The sequence below is a fragment of the Thunnus albacares genome, chromosome 22 (assembly GCF_914725855.1).
Source record: "Thunnus albacares chromosome 22, fThuAlb1.1, whole genome shotgun sequence".
Taxonomy (NCBI): Eukaryota; Metazoa; Chordata; class Actinopteri; order Scombriformes; family Scombridae; genus Thunnus; species Thunnus albacares.
This window is the reverse complement of record NC_058127.1, coordinates 27,497,356-27,517,841: the sequence shown is the minus strand read 5'-3', so window position 1 is coordinate 27,517,841 and position 20,486 is coordinate 27,497,356. Positions and strand designations below refer to the sequence as shown.

Sequence of the window (20,486 nt, the reverse complement as noted above, 5' to 3'; positions counted from 1 at the left end):
ATTCATCTTTCATCTTTTCATTCATCTTTTCTCAGTAATAATCCACCAACACTTGTCATTTTGAGTTGATCTCCAAAATAGATTCGTAACAGCTGTAAACAAAAACGTTACCCTTCAGTAAGGCCGTGGCGTGACCTTAATGCACAGCAGGGGAAACGGTAGCTTTCTTGACAAACAGAGACGCCCCCTGTATTTTTAATCGGAAGTTACTGTTTGGGGCACACATGTGACTGAAAGTGTCGTTAGCCCGGCTCAGTTTAATTCTCAAATCCACAGTGTTCAAAAGAAGCCTCTCGCTGAAAAATATGTCAGCGTGAAGAGGACTCAATAGGTGAACCTCTCTAGAACTGGCAGTGAACCGAGCTCTCTGAAATAACCCTCTGTTTGGGCCATTATTTGTTACCACAGAATCTAGAGAGCTGGCCGTGTCTTTGTAAAATAACCTGGCGCTGAACTGACTTTTTAATGAATCTTCTGAAAAGTTGAGCCAAGTCTCGATCATAGCTCTGTACAGATGAGTGGTGCTGGATTGTGATATCAATCTATCCCCTAGAATAACGTTGCATTGACTGAAAATTGTATTCAGAGGATAATTGACGAGACCCCCCAGGGGTAGTAATTTTGACTTGGAGGTGTAACAAATCCAAATATTTTATCCCTTCTCTGGGAATAAAAAACTCGGTCCATTGTCGGTAATGGCCAATAAAGGTAAAACTTCTGTGTAAGCTTTTCTTCGATAGACAGCTGTGTCATGGGGGCTCTGCCATACTGCATTTGGCCGATTTGTGATGTAAAAGAGCCATCTTTGTTTGCTTCTAAAAATGAGGTGTTAAAAGATATCTCTGGATCTTGCTGCGTGGGTAGATTTCCTTCTTTTAGGATTGCTTCTACCAACTGATTTTCTCCTTTCAGTGCACCGTCGTTTTTAGATCTCTCTGAAATGCACTGCCCCGGAGGTCTCTTCCTCGCTCTTCTAGCCAAAATCATAATACCTCTGGATCCTTCTTTAGACCCCTGTTCCTGTAGACCGGTTATTTTACCAATGGCGTGGCTAATCACCTCTGAGGCTGTGTTTTTAGCAGCTTATTTAAGATGAGGTTTAGCAATGGCAAAACCTCTTTTTATCAAAGGTGATACAAAACTAAATAATTTTGAAAATATAGAGCCTATCCCTCTCCCGTACATATGACGGGCAAGCCATAAAAACCGGGGAGTGCGCCCCCCCCGTTTGGTTTTCATAATAGCTCACAAAACGGTGAGGATTGTGTTGCATCATTTTTTTAGGGAGGAGGTTTTCAAGGGTCTAAAATGGAGTTTTACGATACACTTCCAAATGTAAAATTTATGGGTTCAATTTGATCCGTTTTAATCTCAATATGAATGTTTTAAATATGTTTCTTCGCCACAGGCAGGTAGTAGGCAGGATTAAAAGACTGTGTGGACTATGTTGCTGTAAATCCCTTGTATTCTGACGGTTCTCAAGAGAGGAGTGTAAGCGTCCCCTACCAGCTGATGACGTACCATATCACTATAACAGTAAAGTTGATAAATCCCCGCCTTTATATCTGTGGGATAGGGAGCCGTCCTTTCGTCAAATTTGAACCATTCGCCTGACTTCATCCCCATCATGTAAGCCATGGGTGGGAAAAAACGCAAATGATATTTAGCACCCGCTTGAAATTCAAATCTCCTTTGAATAGGGCTGAAATTTAGTAAATTTAGCCCCCTCTAATCTTTTGACGCTGGATTTCACTCTCGGTGTCAGGGTCTTGGGGTTTTTTTCCTCTATTCAAAATACCCTAACTCTACAGGGAGGTTAAACCAGGTGTGTGGGTATGAAATCTCTGTCAGGGCCACTTCCCTTGGACCTTGTAAATCAATATGTTGCCACATGGTAACTGGAACTTGTATTATTTTTAAATACATTGAGACTAGCATTGGAGGGTAAGGTGACGTAAAACCCCTCACCCAAGGCTTGATCCATCATGTAATGAAGTCATGAGAGTCACCTATGGTATTTTATACATTTTTCAGGTCGCTAGCCTTGATCCAGCTGTTAAATTTCTCAAGCCAGTTTTTCCAACGTACCAACACCTGTTTTTCCCCCCTCACGACCTGTTTGCCCAAAATTTCTTCCACTTGATAACTCTTATCTCAAGCTATCTTTACTTTTTGCAACTCTTCTTCGTAAAGCATATCTTGGATAGGTTCTCTGTCATAATCTTTGAGTTTGTACACAGGGGGTAATCGCAGTATGCATTTCGACACCGTCAACATCCCGTCGGTGTAACCCTGTTCATATTTTTTATCAAACACTCCTCTCAGTTTGGAGATTCTCACAAGATCTTCTTGTTTACAATTCATCTTTAACTTTTCTTGGTACCAGATGGGAAGAGAACTGTACAGGTTTTGAAAAACTTGCAAGGTGTTCTCTGTCGTCACCTGTCTAGGCATCATTTTCATACTTTTATGATAACTGTTATTATAGCTTTGAACCAAGTCCTGCAAGACGTCTACGTACTGTTGGTCATCTTGTTTGTTAGTTAACAGAACTTTTTGGCTGCTGGTTAACCAGTCTGATATCATTAGCAACAATGACAAACAAGCTAACTCTCCTGGTTGCTTCTCTTGCCAGTCTCCCCGGGAGCTTCCTGCTACTGCTGCTCCGCACAGTCCAACCCCACTCTCCCATTAGTTTTACAACAGTCCGTAACAGTTTTTCCATGGAGTCCTTCAGGGCTGCTACAAGAAGTTAACTGTTGCGTTGGCTAACGCAAGCAACTGTTGCTACTCTGCCTTACAGTGGAGAGATTTGAAGATGAAATCTGGAAACTATCATTGGACCAACGTGATGTCAATATTGCATTCTGGTTGTTGATTGGTTAGGGAGGACGTCCTCCCTTGGAGCATCATTTTACGTGTCTTGGCCAATCATAGATTAGCATGAAAAAAAATTAAGTACATTAAATGGATGTAAGAGATCCCGCCCTGTGGAGGACAGGTGCCTGCTGCTGTCCCCCACTCCCCCTCCACTATCCCCTACTGCCCCCCACCACCACTTCACACACACTGCCCTTTCTCCTCCTTCCCTGCAGGTGTTGCTGTTGAAGCATTTTAAATAGAATTTCAATAATGGATTTTTTCCAAAGAAGAGAGAAAATGTATTTTATAAATAATACAGAGATGTAATGGTAATGGTATATTTCAACCAAATATTCCTTTTTATATTTTGATCTTCCTCTTGCCTCTCAAAAAATAGAGAAAGAGCAACCTCCTCTGCCTCTATGCACCAGCCTCCACTGGTCAAACAGAAACTGTCATAACAAAGACAGAAAAGCCCATTTGTGGGAGCAGATCGATCGGACATTGAATGTTGCAGGTGAGTGTTGTGCTTCTATCACCCTACACATTCTAAGCTTGTTGTTAGCAGTGTAGTCAACCCTCTGTTTACATAGCCTTAAGTTAGCTACCTAGCTAATGTCAATATGCTTTCTTTTATTTGTCAGCTCCCCTTAAATTGGCTGCTGCACGCAACACGCTTCAAAACCATAGACTGTATAAAAATATGGATGTAGTTACCGTGATGTCACCCATTGGTTGCTGAAGAGTGGTTTTGAAGCTCATAGTGAGCCGTCTTGGCAGTGCGTGATGCTGCCTAACTCCCAGCCAATCAAAAATGGGCAAAGAGGTGGGCCGAATGGCTGAAACAAGCCACCTAGCAGCTGGCAGACCTGTCACTCAGAGCAGCCATGTCCTTCATTATGCATAACTTTACGACTTCCCCCCCCCCCCCCCCCCGTACAGTTGTCATGAAATTAGCTATAGGGACCAAAACCATTTTTTGTATCAGGTTGTTTGTATCATGTTTATTTCTGCTGTAAAGTTGGGCATTTTAACATGGGGGTCTATGGGGAATGACTCGCTTTTGGAGCCAGCCTCTAGTGGCCATTTGGGGAACTGGAGTTTTTGGCATTTCCACATTGGCTTCATTTTAAAGCCCCGGCGGTTGCCTCTTGTACAAAATGCACGACTTTTACTTTGAAGGCAAGCTATCTGTTTATGGCTGTTGACATCCTCTTTCAATTTTCATTGTACAAGTTGGAAAATGGAACAAGCTGACGCTTGGCACCCTGAATTGAATTTCACATCGTAAGATCATAAAATTGGGAAATATCACAAATTATTTGATTTTTTCATTGTAAAATGTGAAGAACTGCAAATGAATTATACTTCATGCACGGACTGCAAAAGACGTATTACCCAATATACAAGAACGATCTCAGATGAATTATAATTACTTCGTACATGGACCCCCAAGCCCTGTTGAGTGATTAACCTCCTGGTTGTAAGTAGAAATTACATCATGTCTAATGAAAGGAAATACAAAATAGAGAGGAAAAGGATAATAAAAATTAAATAAAATAAACAACAATAAAAACAACAAGTAAAATTAAGGCAGTTTGAATTCTAAGTGTTTTCAAAAATGTTTAACTAATATTTAAATGGGCATGTATTTGAAAAGTTTATAAAATATAAAAATCCTGACGGAAAGAGAAAGTATTACCAATACTTTAGAAAAAAACACCAATCAAATAGTGTTTATAATATTTGGAATGAAAACAAAAATCTCACCAAAATTAGGCTATTTCGTAGTTTAGTCCACCCAAGGATATTCTCCTAATACATTCATGCGTCTATTATGGTACATCCATGGAAGTAAGGTCTTGTTATACATCCATGATGCGTCCACTGTGCAGACTCGGTGTGACGCCTTTGCTGTGCGACGGACTTGATGTAGATGACATGAGAGCGAAAATTCTGCAGTGATCTAGCTTAGCGCTTCTCTCGGTTCCTCACAGACCTTTAAAAAATGAAATAGATTATTTTACTGTAATCTACCGCGTCTGTGTAGGTATTTGCGTGTTCCTCTGAACCGGAAGACCTAAAAGAAATCGAAGTTAGCAAGGAGGTGACATCTGGCTGCTCCATACCTTTCATTGAATGAAGTTTAGCACCGATTAGCATTTGTTTTGTTTCGATACCCATACAGAATTGAACACGCCAAACTTTCTGTCGGAAGCAACATTCTTATAAATCTGCAGGTTAACGGTAAGCATACAGTTGCAACGCCTAGCTAGACTGGGAATACAATAAGCCAGGCGTTTTATTTTTTGTTGCTAACATGGTGTGCCTACCTAACGCTTAGCTAGCTAACGACAACATGGCTAACCTGCTAATATGTTAGGACGGATAGACAGCAGATACTAATAGGTATTCTGGTTATTTTTGGTTGCTCTTAAATGTGCTGCAGTGGTTGAGTCCATCCATAGTCGACAAAATAAGGTTGTTAATTTGCCTGAACGTTATTTCAAATTTACCGTTTATACAAAGACTGCGACGGTGCTAGCGCCCAACGCACACAAGCTAGCCGTGGTAGGTACTATTTCCTGCACCGGAAAAAAATGAAAATGTTGTCATCACAGAACCGCTTTTCTCATAGAATATGTTTTTCACACGACACAGGCCGCATAGAATTGTTCACTATTAGAACGCTAATTCTCCCAGCTGTTCAATCATTCTTAGTTCAGCCATTATGCTAAATTACATATTCCCCCCCGACCAGGTGCACATGTTGTGTAGTCCCAAATGCACAGTAGTTTTTTTTCTATGTATTCTGGAAGAAGACTTGAGATTGTAATCATGGTTGTGACTTATTAAATAATATTAGTTAGTGAGAACATAATTTTAAAAATCCCATTACTGCATCATATGCTGTTGAGAATTAACACATCACTTTTCTGTTGGAAGGTCATTGGTCGTTTTTACAGCTTGTAATATTTTAATATATAATTGGCATAACCAGCCATTTCTGCTAGTTGTGTCAATTGTAGCACTGTCATCAGAGGGCATGAGTGGTGCGTTGATGAGGTGTGTTTTGTATACCAGCAAGACTGTGTAGCTCAGGGGGAGTAGCGAGATAAGTATCATGCATTGCTTCCTCATATCCAGTAACAGGTTACATTTTTAAAGGGACTTTGGTTGTCATTCTGTCTGGAGTGAAACAAAGGTAAAATGAATAACTATCACATACCAGGCCACTTGACTCCTCTCTTTTTTGCTGGACATAATGTTAACTCAACTGTCCTAACTATGGCAGGCCAGGGCAGTGAATGTAAATGTTGATTTCTCCTGTTTTTGTTCCAGACTGACTGTAGACATGCTTTTCATTACAATATACATCCTTGAGGAGAAATCCTATAAATGGGCTGTGGCTGATGTGGAGCATCGTGGAGCAGAGCTCCAGCAATTAGTTGATTAATTGATTACTGTCACAAAAATGAACTATTTTGTTAGTCGCATAATCATTTCAGTGATTTTTTTTTTTTTTAAGCAAATATGCCAGAAATTTGCGGGTTTCAGCTTCTCAGTCATTTTTGGGGTTTAGACTGTTGATCAGGTAAAATAACACACTTAATGACATTGGCCCTGCATTACCCTGCATTTTTCACTATTTTCTGACATTATATAGACAAAACTAATAATTGATTAATTGACGAAATAATTTGCAGATTAACCAATAATGTACATATTTTTAGTTATTTGCGGTCCTACTGTGGAGGAGATATGTTCATAGGGATGGTCTCTCTCACTCCAAGATAACTAGCAAGCTGCATTTAGATTGAAAGTAAAGTAGCTTGCTTTGACCACTGATGTGGTTTTTCACTGTGTCTTTAAGACAGAGTCAACATTAGTTGAGTTCATGGGGCTGACCTTGCTGTGACAGCAAGCAGGTACTGTGTGAGACTCAGAATCAGACTAATACCCAAACTTACAAGGAACTTCAGTTTCTCATACAGATTTGTGAGCTGAGTTTGTGGTTACACCCCAGCTGTAGACTGTGTTTGTTGTTTGTAGGTGACGAGCTGGCGCAGGTCGTGGGTTGTCCGTGGATAATGCGAGACAGTGGCGGTAGCCTGGCCCAGAACCGCTGGCAGGGAGACCTGGGTCTGACTGCTGTGGGGCAGGACGACACAGGAGGAGGTAGGCATTCTACTTCTGGTCAATAAAAAGTTTACATTCTAGTTATACTTGTATTATTATTTGCAGGGCTTTTGTGTGCAGTGCCTAAGCTGAATGAAAAAAGTCTGTTGAGATTTCTCTACTGTTCTGGAGATTTTAATAATACAGTTCCTAGTGCCAACTGAAGGGGTAGGAACACTGAGATAAATTCCTCTCAGTGGGCTGGTAAGGCAAAAGTTGTGTATGAGAGAAATGGACTCGCTACAGTAACTCAGTCAGCTGGCTAGGTATGCCCCCTCAAAACCCAGCTCTGAGTGGTAACCAGTTCTAAAATGTTAAGAACCTGGGGTATTTTTTATGGTCTGATCTTTTATTGCTTGCTGTCATAAGTGCACCAGCAGTACCTGTTCAGCAGTGAGACTATTCATATCAGCAGCAGGGGGAGGAGGACAGAGGAAAGCATAAATGATGCCACACGCCAGTGAACCACTTAATGGCAAAAGACTTGCACTGTTTTTAAAACAGTGGTGTCTCAGGGCTTTAGGTAACCATTAATCAGTCAACATAGGGCTGGGTGATATGACCAAAATCTCATATCCCAATATAGGTAATTTCATATCCTGATAATGATACCTATCCTGATATAGCACATTTTAATTCAATGAATAAATAGTTGGTTTGGTCTGTGCACCCATGCCCCCCGTTGTGCAGATTAAATTAAATAACTCTTCTTTGCTTTTGTTCACTTACAGTAATGTAATGAGCGTTGTTGTCATCAACTCAAGTACTTCACCTGGTTCGTCTCTCCTGTGTGTGCAGCACACACATGGAGCGCTCAGCCCCACCTGTGGTGAACCATATACAGCAGAGGAGAGTAGTGCAACCATAAATGACAGCAAAATGCAGCCGAGACTGAGCTGAAATTAGAGTGCACAGAAATTTGGCAAATAAAATCAGTCTGATCTCTGGCTGTGATTGGCCACCGCGGCCATCAGCTGCAGTGACGTCAGGTTGCGTTTCTTCAAATTGACTCTGGCTCAACTTTCCGCCCACAGTCCGGTGTGGCGCCGCAGCGGCCAAAACATCCACAGCTGAAACGCGAACGATAAGTTTCTATCTGCATTCTAACCCCTAAATTCCACCGGGCGCGTGTGTTCTAGCTCCAACACGGCCGTCAGTGCTGATCGCGGCCACTCTAGTCAATGTATCAGATTCCAACGGCGCGTTTCAGAAGCGTCCCAGAAGTGGCTCTCCGCTCCGCTGTGCTAAAGATAGGTGCCTCGTCTATTTTTTACGGAGGCCGCGTCAAACAGCACAGAGCAGATCGAGCTGGGCAGGAAGTCAGACACAGAAACAGCATCAAGCATCTGGTCAATTTTCAATATAAAACGTCCCGTGCAGACTCCTGGTCATATACCAACAATAAACGCAATTAAAACAGACGAATAAAGAAACAATTTAACTACGTAGCCTACTTAACCATAGTAGAAGCACAAAAATGACAAAATTGGGCAGTTTAGTTGCCCTGCTACTTCAGTAATTACAGTAGCCTTAAGGCACTTTATCAGCTTTGACTAGGCTGCTGTAATTACTGTAGTAGGAGTGCAACTGACTTTAAACGGCAGATGGCTTCCCAGCAGTGAAGACTGTCCGCTTTTGACACGCTCCCGGTGGAATAGGGCGCTGTGCAGAGGATGGAGGATGGTCTGAGCAAAACATGTTACCGTGTTACCAGTCAGGCACCAATTACATCACTTGCCCACTGCCCCCATTGTCATTTTGCTTTCTAGAAATAAAGCTCATTTCGTTAATTTTTGCTTAACAGCGCCCACATTCATCAAATGAAAAAATTCTAATTTGTAAAATACTAAGTTTGTTATTAATAATTAGTTGGACGACAGATGCTACAATTATATAAACTGAAAGTGTCTGCTCCGTGACCGTCCGCAGTAGCAGCAGTCTCAGCACAGAGTAGCGGAGTGAGACATCTGCCCACCCTCCTGCTCAATGCTGTTAACACATGTAGCTGTTAGCAAGCAGCTGCTCTCATGTTTCCCTGGGTCTTGGTGCTTATGTTCAGCAAAAACTCTCCTGCGTTCTGCCTGCTCAGCCTGCTCTCGCTGTGTCTCTCTCCGGATGGCAGGCGGGGTGCTCCGGTTCTGGTTCTGAGCGGCGGTTGTTGTCTGGCTCGTTCCCGCATTTTAGTTTTGGAAAACATCTCTTTTTTTTAAAAAATTCCCCAATGCTTGGGCCCAGCAGGGGTCAACTCAGACCTGGCAGGCCACCGGGTTTGCAATACACTGACAAAAACCATGTGAAAGTGTCAGTTTAGGCTTTAGGAAATTGTAACAGCCATTTTCTACTATAATTTAGAACTGTAAGAAGCCTTTGTTGACTGAGAAGGCAGAAACAGTAGGTAGGAAGGTAATATGGAAATGGATTACAAACATACAAGTGTTCCTTTGATTTGATAATACTATCAATAATATGAAAATTGGACATGAATAAAGGAGTATTTGTTAAATTCCTGGAGGGACAGGCTTTACTATCTATGAATTTGTCTGCTTTGTGATATCAAAGCCCATCAGTCTGCTTATATACTCACCAAACACTTTATTAGGGACACCTCTGCAATCTAATGCAATCCAATACAACAGCTCTGCCATAAATTGTACTTTTACAAAGCTTATACATTTTCAGTGATAATTATTATTGAGGTTGTAGTGGGTGTTAGTGGTGTACTGGGGTGCATTATATTAGAAAGTGTTCCCAATATTTTGCCTCCTTCATGTATGTTACTGGGGTGGCCTGACAGACTAATGGTGTGTAATTTAGCACAGTAAGTATTCTCAGTGAAATGAACTCAAGTTGTATTAGGCTGAAATGAAACCCTAAAGGCTTCTGGGTCATGATGGCACATGGTTGAACACAGTTGCTGATGTTTGTGTTTAGGTGGGATTCCTGGAGACCACCTCATAGTTCCGGTGTCAGGCCACAGCATACCCAGCCCCATGCACCTCAGATTGGGGCAGAAAGAGATGGTGTGGAGAGGTGAGTTTGTGGACAAGGCAGACGAGGATGGGATGGGAAGGATTGAGGCAATAGGTGAGGAGGAAGACGACAACAATCTGGATGCAGAGGGCAAGTTTGAGGTTTGGGATAACAATGATGAAGAAGAAGAGGAGGAGGTGGAAGGAGACCATGCAGAGGTAGAGTGGGATATCCCAGACTTTCCCTCCCAGTCCACCCAGCATCTTCATTCACAAAAACACCAATATTATGGACCACTGCAGAAGGCAGAAGAGGGTGGTGATGTCACTGTAGAGGATACTATCTCTCAGGCTGTAACAGGGGACTTGTTCAGGTCCCATCTCAGCAGATACAGGGCTCTGAGGAGGCTCAGGCGCTGGCAACGTTTGCGTTCCCATGGAGGCCAAGGATTTAGGCTCACCCAGCACTGGAAGAGCTGGCGCCAGCGGGCCCAGTGGGTTTGCTCCCTAGGGCACCGGTGGAGCCTGAGAGGGCAAAGGTACAATCTATATGGGAAGCAGAGGAGGATAAGAAGGTATCGGCAATCACCATACCCTGATGGAGGAGACGACAGCAGTGATGAGAGATTCACAGAATCTGAGAGAGGTATTGGCATACACTACATTTTTATCCATTGAAGGCTAGTTGATGTGGACAGAATTTATTGAAATGGAACAGTAGGGTTTAGTGCTGAAAGGATAAGCCTGGCAATATTGTACATTTTTCTTCTTTTCAGTAAATCCTATAAAAAGACTAAAACCAACCACATGTAAGGCTCCGTTCAGACCAAATCTGGTAATATATGAAAAATGGCAGCACTCTCATTCATTTGAATGGGGGCACTGCTTTTATGCTGCAGGAGGGGGGAACGTGCAGGGCTCAGCAAAAAAACGCAAAAGCCATCTGGCAAAAAGTTGAACTGGACTCAACTTTTGCTGAAATACAACCCAATGTCACGCTGCATTGGCCAGTCACATACATGTAAGTGCACATTCATGGTGGATTACTTTGTAACCTGAAGGCTGTAATCAGCTGTTTACCTCATGATCATTGCGACAAAAGATAAAACATTTGCCGTCGTGATAACTTTCCAGAGTTGTAAAATCCTGTTTGTGAGTTTTACAAACCGCTGCATGGTGTTGTGGCTTCTTATCAGAAGCCACCTTAAATGCATTAATCTGTAACTCCAAGTTAACTTCCTGGATCATATTTCATTGTCTCACTGGTACCTCAGAAAACATGCCCCCACCTTGCTGCTGGATTGCTGGATTTGGTCTGAATGTAGTTTTATGCCATTTACACATTACATGACTTTTAAAGTCGTCAAATGGCTGTACTGTTTACACTACTTTCTGTCTCGTAATTGGGAATCTAGAAGTCGTTGTGGTTTGCACACTACATGACTGACTGGTGATAGGAGATCACACATTACAATATCTTTCACCAGAAGGAATCCCTAAGCAGTTTGTCTGGTCTCTAAACTATGTTTTGTCATTAAAACATATGCAAAATGACATGATACCATGTGAGTAAATGAAGGTAAATAAAGTAAATAAATATTTTTGCAGCGAAAACGTAGCTGCCTTCTCGTATTGTGGTTCGGCAAGGACAACAAGGTTACAAATACTGAAAAGCTTGTGTGTATGCCAATGTGTTCTGATAGAAACTATATTATTCTACTGACTATATTATTGTGTCAGCAAGTTGAAAATCAGGGCTAAAATCGTGTAGTGTAACCTTGGCATAAATCTGTCTCTCAACACTTTTGACTTCCTGCTCTGTCTGTGGTACTCAATACATTCACATTACTTGTTAGTATGATACATTAATTGTTGGTTTGGGTCTGCACGTAGGATTTCCAAGAAAACTAGAATATCATCAAAAAATAAGTGGTCCTATCAGGGAACACTGTGACTTTTTATATACATGTTTGCTGTGTTAGATAAAGCTAGACAAGAAGCCTATTATCAATTTAATCTGTGCATTCAGTAGAGCAGTAGGGAAAGTGCATACTTTGTCTTAGCAAGGGAGTGGAAGTAGGGAAACCAGTTAACCAAGCTCTGTCAGAGTGCCTTCAAACCTCCAAAGCTGACTGACATGCAGAAAGAGAAAAGAAAAAATGATTATTTAAGGAGTAATTCACTTAATAATTTTCTTTAATTTTTCATTTTTCAAAAAGCAGGGCACGAAATGCAGCATCTTAAATTCCTGTCATCATAGTGGGGTTACCAGCTTTCCACACTTTTCACTCCCTGAGAAAAGCTGAAGTGACCCTTGGATTTATTGAGACAAAATAAACATGGAGTAGTTTTGAGTTGGTGATTTATTTCTTCACTGGCTATCGTAAATATGTCCGTTGTGGGAAACACAATGTTATTGAAAAACAAGCCCCCTTTCAAGCCCCCTAAGGTTTTTTTTTCTTAAAATATTTGCAATTTTAAGATTAAGATCAATATTAAATTAAGATGGGCTGTCAATGTATGGAGTTGTACTTTAAGAAGAGTTAATTATGTCATAACAAAACATTTTAGCCCCATCAGGTTGCTTTCTTGGAATGAATAGACAAATAATGACTAAGTCTAAGAATCTGCATAGAGTAAAATTTGTTTGTGTGTAATTTATTTCCTTTTCTCTGGCAGATAAACAGACAAATGGCTGCTCTCCAGACAGGCAAGAGGAAAGAGGGAGACGGGGAGCGGAGGATAAACCAGTGGAGCTGGCTCTTACTGAGGAACACATGAGTTGTGTGACAGGTATGGATCAGAGATAGAGGCTATTCGCTTACATTCACAGTAGATCAGATACATTTAAAACTGCTGTTTTTGTATCTGATCATGAGGATCATGCTTTTTCTTATCTATAGATATTTTTCGTTTTTTTTTAAATACTCAATATTTTTTCTGATGTTTTTTCTTCATTATTTACAGTTCCGGTTCACTTATAGTAAATGCCATTGTTCATCATCTGTGATATGAAAACATCACCTTTCCGCAGTCAGAGAAATAAAAAATGTGTGTCCTGTTAGTCATTTTGAGACTGTTTTTTAAAGTTTACAGTCATAACATGCTATTAAATGTGTACAATGACACAGCTAAAGTGGCAAACAGAGACTGACAAAATGTGAGTCAACTCAGTGGCTTGTGATCTGGTTATTTGAATCACTAATGTGGGGCAGCTATAACTGCACAAATGAAAAAATTGTATATAGCTGTGTGATAATTTTTTGCAAGTGATGTTATGTTGGTAGTGGCTACTATTAGAATAACACACCGGAATCTCTGTCTGAAGTGTCAGGTGGAGTTTCAAGAAGAATGCTGAGATTACAAAAGTAAACAAGGAAAAAAAAACCCAAACAAGCCACTTTAATGTGATGTGAACCTGCTGTTGATGTGGGGAGGGAGAGCACTGACAGACCATTTCTTGCCTTGTTTTCATGTATACCAATGATGAGCCACATCACACACATATGATGTTGGGAATGCACAATACCACAGTGAATGTGGACAATCATGGATATCCGTCTTCCACAAGCAGCCAAAACCTGTCTGTTAAGCCATTAGCCGAGAAGAGTTCAGTCAAATTTGAGTTGTTGGCCAGCTTAGATTCTGTGTCAAGAGCTGAGAAATGTTTGCATTTCTTTGAGCTTTGTTTATCTTCTCAAATCTTACCATTGCTTGCTTTCATGGTCACTTTTATTTTCCGACTGCTGAGCTCCGAGAAAACTCCTGAGCTAGAAAGAATGTTGAGTTACTGACAACCGGCAACTATGAGTTGTCATGCTGCATAGCTGCATATTATTAAACAGTTTTTGATACGATGATATTAATATTTATTGCTTTTTCTAATTTTGTTTATATGTTTGGAAATGTAACATAAAGCATAGTTAATGTAACTGTCACCACTTTTTTAAATGTGATGAAATGTTATTAAAAATGCACAATAAATGAACAGTGATATGATTAATTTTGCTGCACCTTGGCCTGCCCTTAAGGCAACCCAGGGTGCCACAGGACCCACTGTGAGAACCACTGTCATAGAAGCCTTTTGTCTTAGCTAGCTGCTGAAGTTACATGCAAAACTTTAAAAATGTTACAATTAAACTTAGAGTGGGGGACTTTTGTCTCCCCCATCTGGCAGTGAGAGTAAAGGGGGGCGCTTGGCTGTGATTACTTGACACAGGCATGCAGCACACTGTCATGCGCATCCAGAATGACGAGCACACAGTAAGGGCAGGTAAAAATGGATATGTTTTGATGGGCCACCAGCCCAAAAATTTATATTTTGTTTGTCCACTGGCCCAGCGGGGTTTGTCCCAGTATGCCTGATGGCCAGTACACCACCTGCAGTAACCTACTGTTGCGGCTTTAAAACGGTGGATAAATTGTTTTGAGCATCACACAATCCCCTGTAAAATGACTCATCTCACTATCAGAATTGATCCATTCGGTCCTATTACATTTGGAAAGTCTAACAGAGCTGCACAGTTAATGGCCAAACGGCCAGGGCAGGAATGTCACACCCGACATGAGATTTAAAAACTCTGTATACTGCAAAATACAGAGAGGTTTAGGTGATAGGCTTAATCGTCATTGTGTGAATTTGTTTGGCAAGGGCTTCAATATAATGGACGTTCATTTATCCGCACTACAGGTTTAATGATGTGGCCCTCTTGAATGGGCACCATTGTATGCTTGTTCAGCTTGTGAAGATGAGGTTTACATTCAGTGTCTTATTTCTTTCTCTTGTCTCCAGGTATTCTTGAAGAGTCCCTACAACAATATGGTAGTTTGATCCCCATCCATGTTGATGACCTCGTGGAGAAGCTTCAGGAGATCTTCAATGAGAGCTTCTCACAGCCACACAGGTCAGATACACACTGTAGTTTATAGCAGTGATTCTCAAACTTTGTTACATCAAGGACCCCTAAATGAACACAAATTAGACCACGGCCCCCATCTGATAAGATTTTTGCTTTTAGATGTTTTTTTTTACAGAAAATGTATGAAACCATGGAATAGTACATTTAAGAAATATGTCAGTTAATAAGTTGTGTGGTTGTGTTTCACAAATGGCCACAGGGTGGGGCTTTTGGTGCCATGCTTCAATTCAGTTCAATTCAATTTTATTTGTATAGTGCCAAATCATAACAGAAGTTATCACGGGGCACTTTTCACATACAGCACGTCAAGACCATAATTTACAGAGACCCAGCAATTCCCCTATGATCAAGCACCTGGCGAGAGCAGCAAGGAAAAACTCCCCTTTAATGGGAAGAAACCTCAAGCAGGACCAGGCTGTAGGTGGGCGGCCATATGCTGTGCACATTTTCATGGAGAACCTGTGTACCAAGTTTCATTTTATTAAAGGCAATAGAATTATAGAAATATCATGTTATAGTATTATAGTAGTGCCCCCTGTGAGCAGAATTGTATCAGATGTTACTCACTTGTGCAGTGTGGCTGTATGTACATCATTCCCAAATTTGTTTGCAATCGAATTTAGTATTGAAGAGATATGGCCCATTAAATGCATCAGTCCATGCCTTCAAATATTGGTAACCGATTACAGACAAATGGTAAGTGATAACCCAAAACAAACTCATAAGTTTTATTCAGGATCATCTAAATATGGTATACCAAGTTTGGTGAAGATTAGATGAAACATGTGCCAACAGAAGATATAAATGTGTTTACAAAAAATCCAAAATGATTTTTTTTCCAGGGGCAAATGGGTGTGGCCTATATTGTTAATATGTTAAGCATTTCCTCATGGGACAGCCATCCATGAAGTATGAATACTTCAGCAATTTTAGTTTTTCAGATATCAACTTTCAAACATTTCTCCCATAGATTTCCTATTATAAATTTTAATACTTTAAAAAAGTTATTAAAAAAAAATCTGAATGATAGCATTAATGTCCTCAAAGAGCTGAATATTTTGAAATTTGAATGGTTTCTGTAGCTGAAAGTATGCAGAAGTAGTTAGCAACTGAAAAATGTATGGTAGAAAAATTAATAATGAGCAAAGTTATTAATACATATAATAATGATAACAACAACAACAACAACAAATAAATAGGGTTTCAGCAGCTTCCCTGCTTGGACCCCTAATAAATGCTCATAAATTAAAATCGGCTTAAGTTGCCAGACTTGGTGCACGTGCTTGAATGCTAGATCCGAGCTTAGCTACACAGTCTTGGGATATTCTGCCACTAGCGGGTACCACAAATGCGAAAAGTTTATCTCGTAATTGGCTGCACAGGTTCATACAAAATTAGGTTTGCATGATCCAGATTGATGACTCAACATAAAATTAATGCATAAAATTTGGTAATGATTGATCAAAGTCGGTATGGCTCATTACAAAAAAATCTTGATTTCTAGACGTTTTGCATTCCAAACTTAAAAAAAGCCTCACTGTAACCCATGGTCAATTCAGAAGTCTATATATAATGGAAAAGTAACGCATGCCAAGGGTTGTAGTGAGGTGCTGATCACTGGAAGTAGACTTGAGAGTAGGAAAAAAGTGTTGCACACTCTGGCTCCGTATGCATTTCTCTTTTATTCAGATGACGTTTTCTTCTTCGAGATCAACAGTCATAGTAGGACACAGTCAATTCTCTTCAAATAAGGTGACAAAAACCAATATGTTTCATACCACATATAGAGATTTCAATTTTAAATTCCAATTTTTTCGTTAAGTATATTCAATTATGTTAAAAATACATTTATTTTGAATACATTTCTAATAGATATATAGAAAAAGTTAAACCTCAGCTCTGGATGAATATCATAAACAACTTAATCTAAATAAACAATAAAATAGTGGTACATTACAGAAAGCACTTCACGACGTAATCTATCAGAGGGGGTCCTTCAGGACCTTCTCTGCAGGCCCAACCATTACGAAGTGTAATTTTTAGTTAATAAAATATTACAAATGAGTAATTATAATGTTATTGTTATGATAAAATAGAATATGTTATTAAAATGATTTTTTTTATTTTTAAAATCATTTTGTTTCGATTTCAATTACTATCATAACCATGAACCCAGGTGATGTCATCATATCAACCAATAAGCGTAGGTATTTCTGTGTGCCGTGGGGCTTGCAGAGCTCACGCAGGCAGGCAGGCAGGCAGGCAGGCAGGCAGGCAGGCAGGCAGGCAGGCTTTTTGCAGAAAGGATGGATTTTATTTTTAAGTGACTGGTGAGTCCTGCTATATTAATTATCTATAGAGTTGGTTAAGACTGTTGTTGGCAATGCTCAAATTTGCTGCTGTGAGATATATGGCCTAATTTCTGGGTTTCAAAGTTTCAGTACTTTATTGCCATTTCAACATAGCTGATAGGAGTTTGGTTTGGTGATTTGGTTTTGGTGAGCTCACAAAACAACACATTGTTTCAGCTTATTGAGCTGGTGGTTTGAGCACAGGCGAGTTAACAGGTGTTGGAAGACAATTTTGTAATGGACTTATTTTAATGTGGAATTAATGATGTAGTTTGCATATTGTTTCCATTTTAGTTGCTGGTGATAAGTGCGCTATGTGTGTGTGAGTGTGTGTGTGTGTGTGTATGTGTGGCGGTGTCATCAATCTGACTATTGACGGCCCAGTGCAACACTCCATTGTCCACTACTGTAATGTATATTTAATCCATGAAGTGACAGAGTTCTCAAACGGTGGATCCAATAGTGTTCCCTCCTGGAAAGTAAAACATCCACCTCCTCTTGGAGAGACTTTTTCAATATCAGTATATCTTATAGAGGAAATGGGCTCTACTTGTCTTTACAATTTACAGTTTCATTTAGCAGACACTTTTATCTAAAGCAACGTACATCTGAGAGCTGATACAACATAAGTGCCATAAAGCTAAGTTTGAGTCCGATAGGCATTGCATAGACTGCATAGATTGTATAGAAGCAGATTTTTTAAATTTATATTTATTTATTTAATTTTTTTGTTTGTTTTGTTTTTTCTCTTCCTTCAGTCCATCAAGTGCAGAGGTGTTTGTGAAATAGCTGGGTCTTTGGTCTTTTCTTTAAGATTGAGAGGGACTGCAGATTGAACAGAGTTTGGTAACTTGTTCCACCACCAGGAAGCTACAGAAGAGAAGAGTCTAGCTAGTGACTTATGGCTCTGTTGTGGTGGTGGTAAGAGGCGCCTTTCATTGGCAGACCGTAGTGAGTGGGAGGGAGTGTAAACCTGAATGAGGGACTTCAGGTAGGCGGGAACCGTTTTAGTTGCTGTTTTGTAAGCGAGTGTCAGGATTTTGAATTTGATGTGGGCAGCAACTGGGAGCCAGTGAAGGGATATGAACAACAGGGTGACATGTGCTGTTTTGGGCTGGTTGAAGACCAGCCGTGCCGCTGCGTTCTGGATCATCTGCAGATGTTTGAACGTACATGCAAGGAGGACTGCCATTAAGGGGTTGCAGTAGTCAATGCGTGATATTACGAGAGCCTGTACCAGGAGTTGTGCTGCATGCTCAGACAGTTAGGATCTGATCTTCCTGATGTTGTCGACATGACCGAGTGATTAACTCAAGTACATTAACTCGTGCTCAGTATATATACCCTGGCATGTTATGTTCAGCATACATAAATAGAGGAGAAAGAAAAATACATAAATTCATCAGCTTCTGATCACAATCAGAGGGGCTGTGGCTCAGGAGGTAGAGTGGGTCGTCCACTAATCTGAAGATCGGCGGTTCGATTCCCGGCTCCTCCAGCATGTCGATGTGTCCTTGGGCAAGATACTTAACCCCGAATTGCTCCTGATGGCTGTGGCTTCAGTGTGTAAATGTGTGTAAATGATTACATTTCCTCTGATGGGCAGGTTGGGACCTTGCATGGTAGCCCCTGTACCATTCAGCATATGAATGTGTGTGAATCGCTGAATGTGATTCTTAGTGTAAAAGCGCTTTGAGTGGTCGGAAGACCAGAAAGGCGCTATATAAGTACAGTCCATTTACCATTTCAATCTGCTCCTTATCATAACCTTGAGCCATCAACTTCTTCAAAACAAAACACATTGTAAATCAACAGCCTCCAAATCATTATAATAGTATAACTTTGGACTCAAGTCCAAGTTTTCATCTACTATCTCCTGAATGAAGTTATGTATCTGGTGCCAGTACTTCTAAGTTATTGGACATTCCCATAGTTTATGTGTAAGGTTCCTTGCAACATGGTTACATCTCCAACAGTGATCTATCTTTAAGGTTGAATCTGGATATACTCGATTGGGTCTTTTCCTTTTTTTTCTTTTTTAAATAAGAGTAATAATGGCGAGTAAATAAGTGTAAAAGTAACAAAATAATTTACCAACAGTCTTAGTCTTGATGTCTTCCAGTTTTTATATTTCTGTAGTGGATGTTTCAATCTGTACAATATGTTCAATGAGTGTTGTAAGATTCATGATATACTTATTATGTGTTACAGTACAGTGAAAATATGCTCAGCTTGGGGCTATTCAATATGAGTAAACAGCCTCTCACATGCTACCTATGGATGAAGGCAGCTCTTTCCTCAAAATGTAGAAATCAGATTTGAAAAGCTGAAAGCATTCTCTATCTGTATTAAGGCTGCACCCTAAAAGTTGCTGAGTCGACGCATCATTCGATAAGCCCCTAGGTCCACTCGCATTTTGTCAGTCAAATAGCTGCCCTTTTTTTTTTTTAAGCCACATCATTATACACAGAGTAATGAAGGGTGACAGCATGACAGGTGGTAAACTTTTACAGATTCTTGTCTCTAAATGACCAAAATACATAACTGTGATGGAAACAGAGAGGAATGATGGTAGGACAGCGTGATGCAGAGCAACTGTGTTTCCTGTTCCAAGCTCTCAGTTCTCAGCTGCGGTGTTTAGTGCAGCAAAGCTGATGTTTAGCGCTTGAATTTTCAGCAGCTGGCAGGAGAGACACTGTGCTGTGCTTGGATTTTAAAACCAAACTAATTCTAGGACGTACTCTCTGTGTAGAAATCTGAAATGTATGAAAACATGTATATGTTATATACAGATGTATAAAACAAAAAACAAAAAAAACGTCTTACGATGGTAATAATGAGACCAACAGACCCTTGCTCTATTTTCAATTTTCATTTGCAGATTCATGGAGAAAAGAGGGGATGAGCATCCCTTGTGATCACTAATCAAGGCTTCAACAGCAAAATAAGTTTTAAAATCCATCAGTGATGTGATTCTCTCTTTCTTGCTCTCTCTCGCTCAGACTCTCTCTTACTCCTTGCTCACCCTCATGCACCAGTCAAACCATGCCAAATATCTTGTGAGCAGTGTCTCTTTCTGTAAATGTCATTTCTGAAATCATCTTTAAGGAACATTAAGTCATGAAGTCATCAGTGTCTGAATGACAAAAAGCCATCACATTTAACAGATAAATGAAGCCTGCAGTGGTATGTATTCCATGTCTGAA

At 40.3% G+C, this 20,486-nt stretch overlaps 1 protein-coding gene across 5 annotated transcripts in view; it reads left to right on the top strand.

Annotated features, from left to right (window-relative positions):
* Positions 1 to 4,749: 4,749 nt before the first annotated feature.
* senp3b (SUMO specific peptidase 3b) overlaps positions 4,750 to 20,486 on the top strand; it is a 32,396-nt gene continuing 16,659 nt past the window's right edge. Inside the window, exons 1-6 of one of the 5 annotated variants that reach the window (XM_044341017.1) lie at positions 4,750 to 5,109; positions 6,741 to 6,791; positions 6,916 to 7,041; positions 9,973 to 10,656; positions 12,690 to 12,803; positions 14,803 to 14,914. In XM_044341017.1, the coding sequence (XP_044196952.1) occupies positions 6,954 to 7,041; positions 9,973 to 10,656; positions 12,690 to 12,803; positions 14,803 to 14,914 (998 nt within the window). In that variant the 5' untranslated portion in view covers positions 4,750 to 5,109; positions 6,741 to 6,791; positions 6,916 to 6,953. Of the gene's footprint in view, positions 5,110 to 5,391; positions 5,434 to 6,740; positions 6,792 to 6,915; positions 7,042 to 9,972; positions 10,657 to 12,689; positions 12,804 to 14,802; positions 14,915 to 20,486 lie in introns of all 5 variants that reach the window. The other 4 variants (XM_044341016.1, XM_044341019.1, XM_044341015.1 and 1 more) reach the window with 4 other exon arrangements.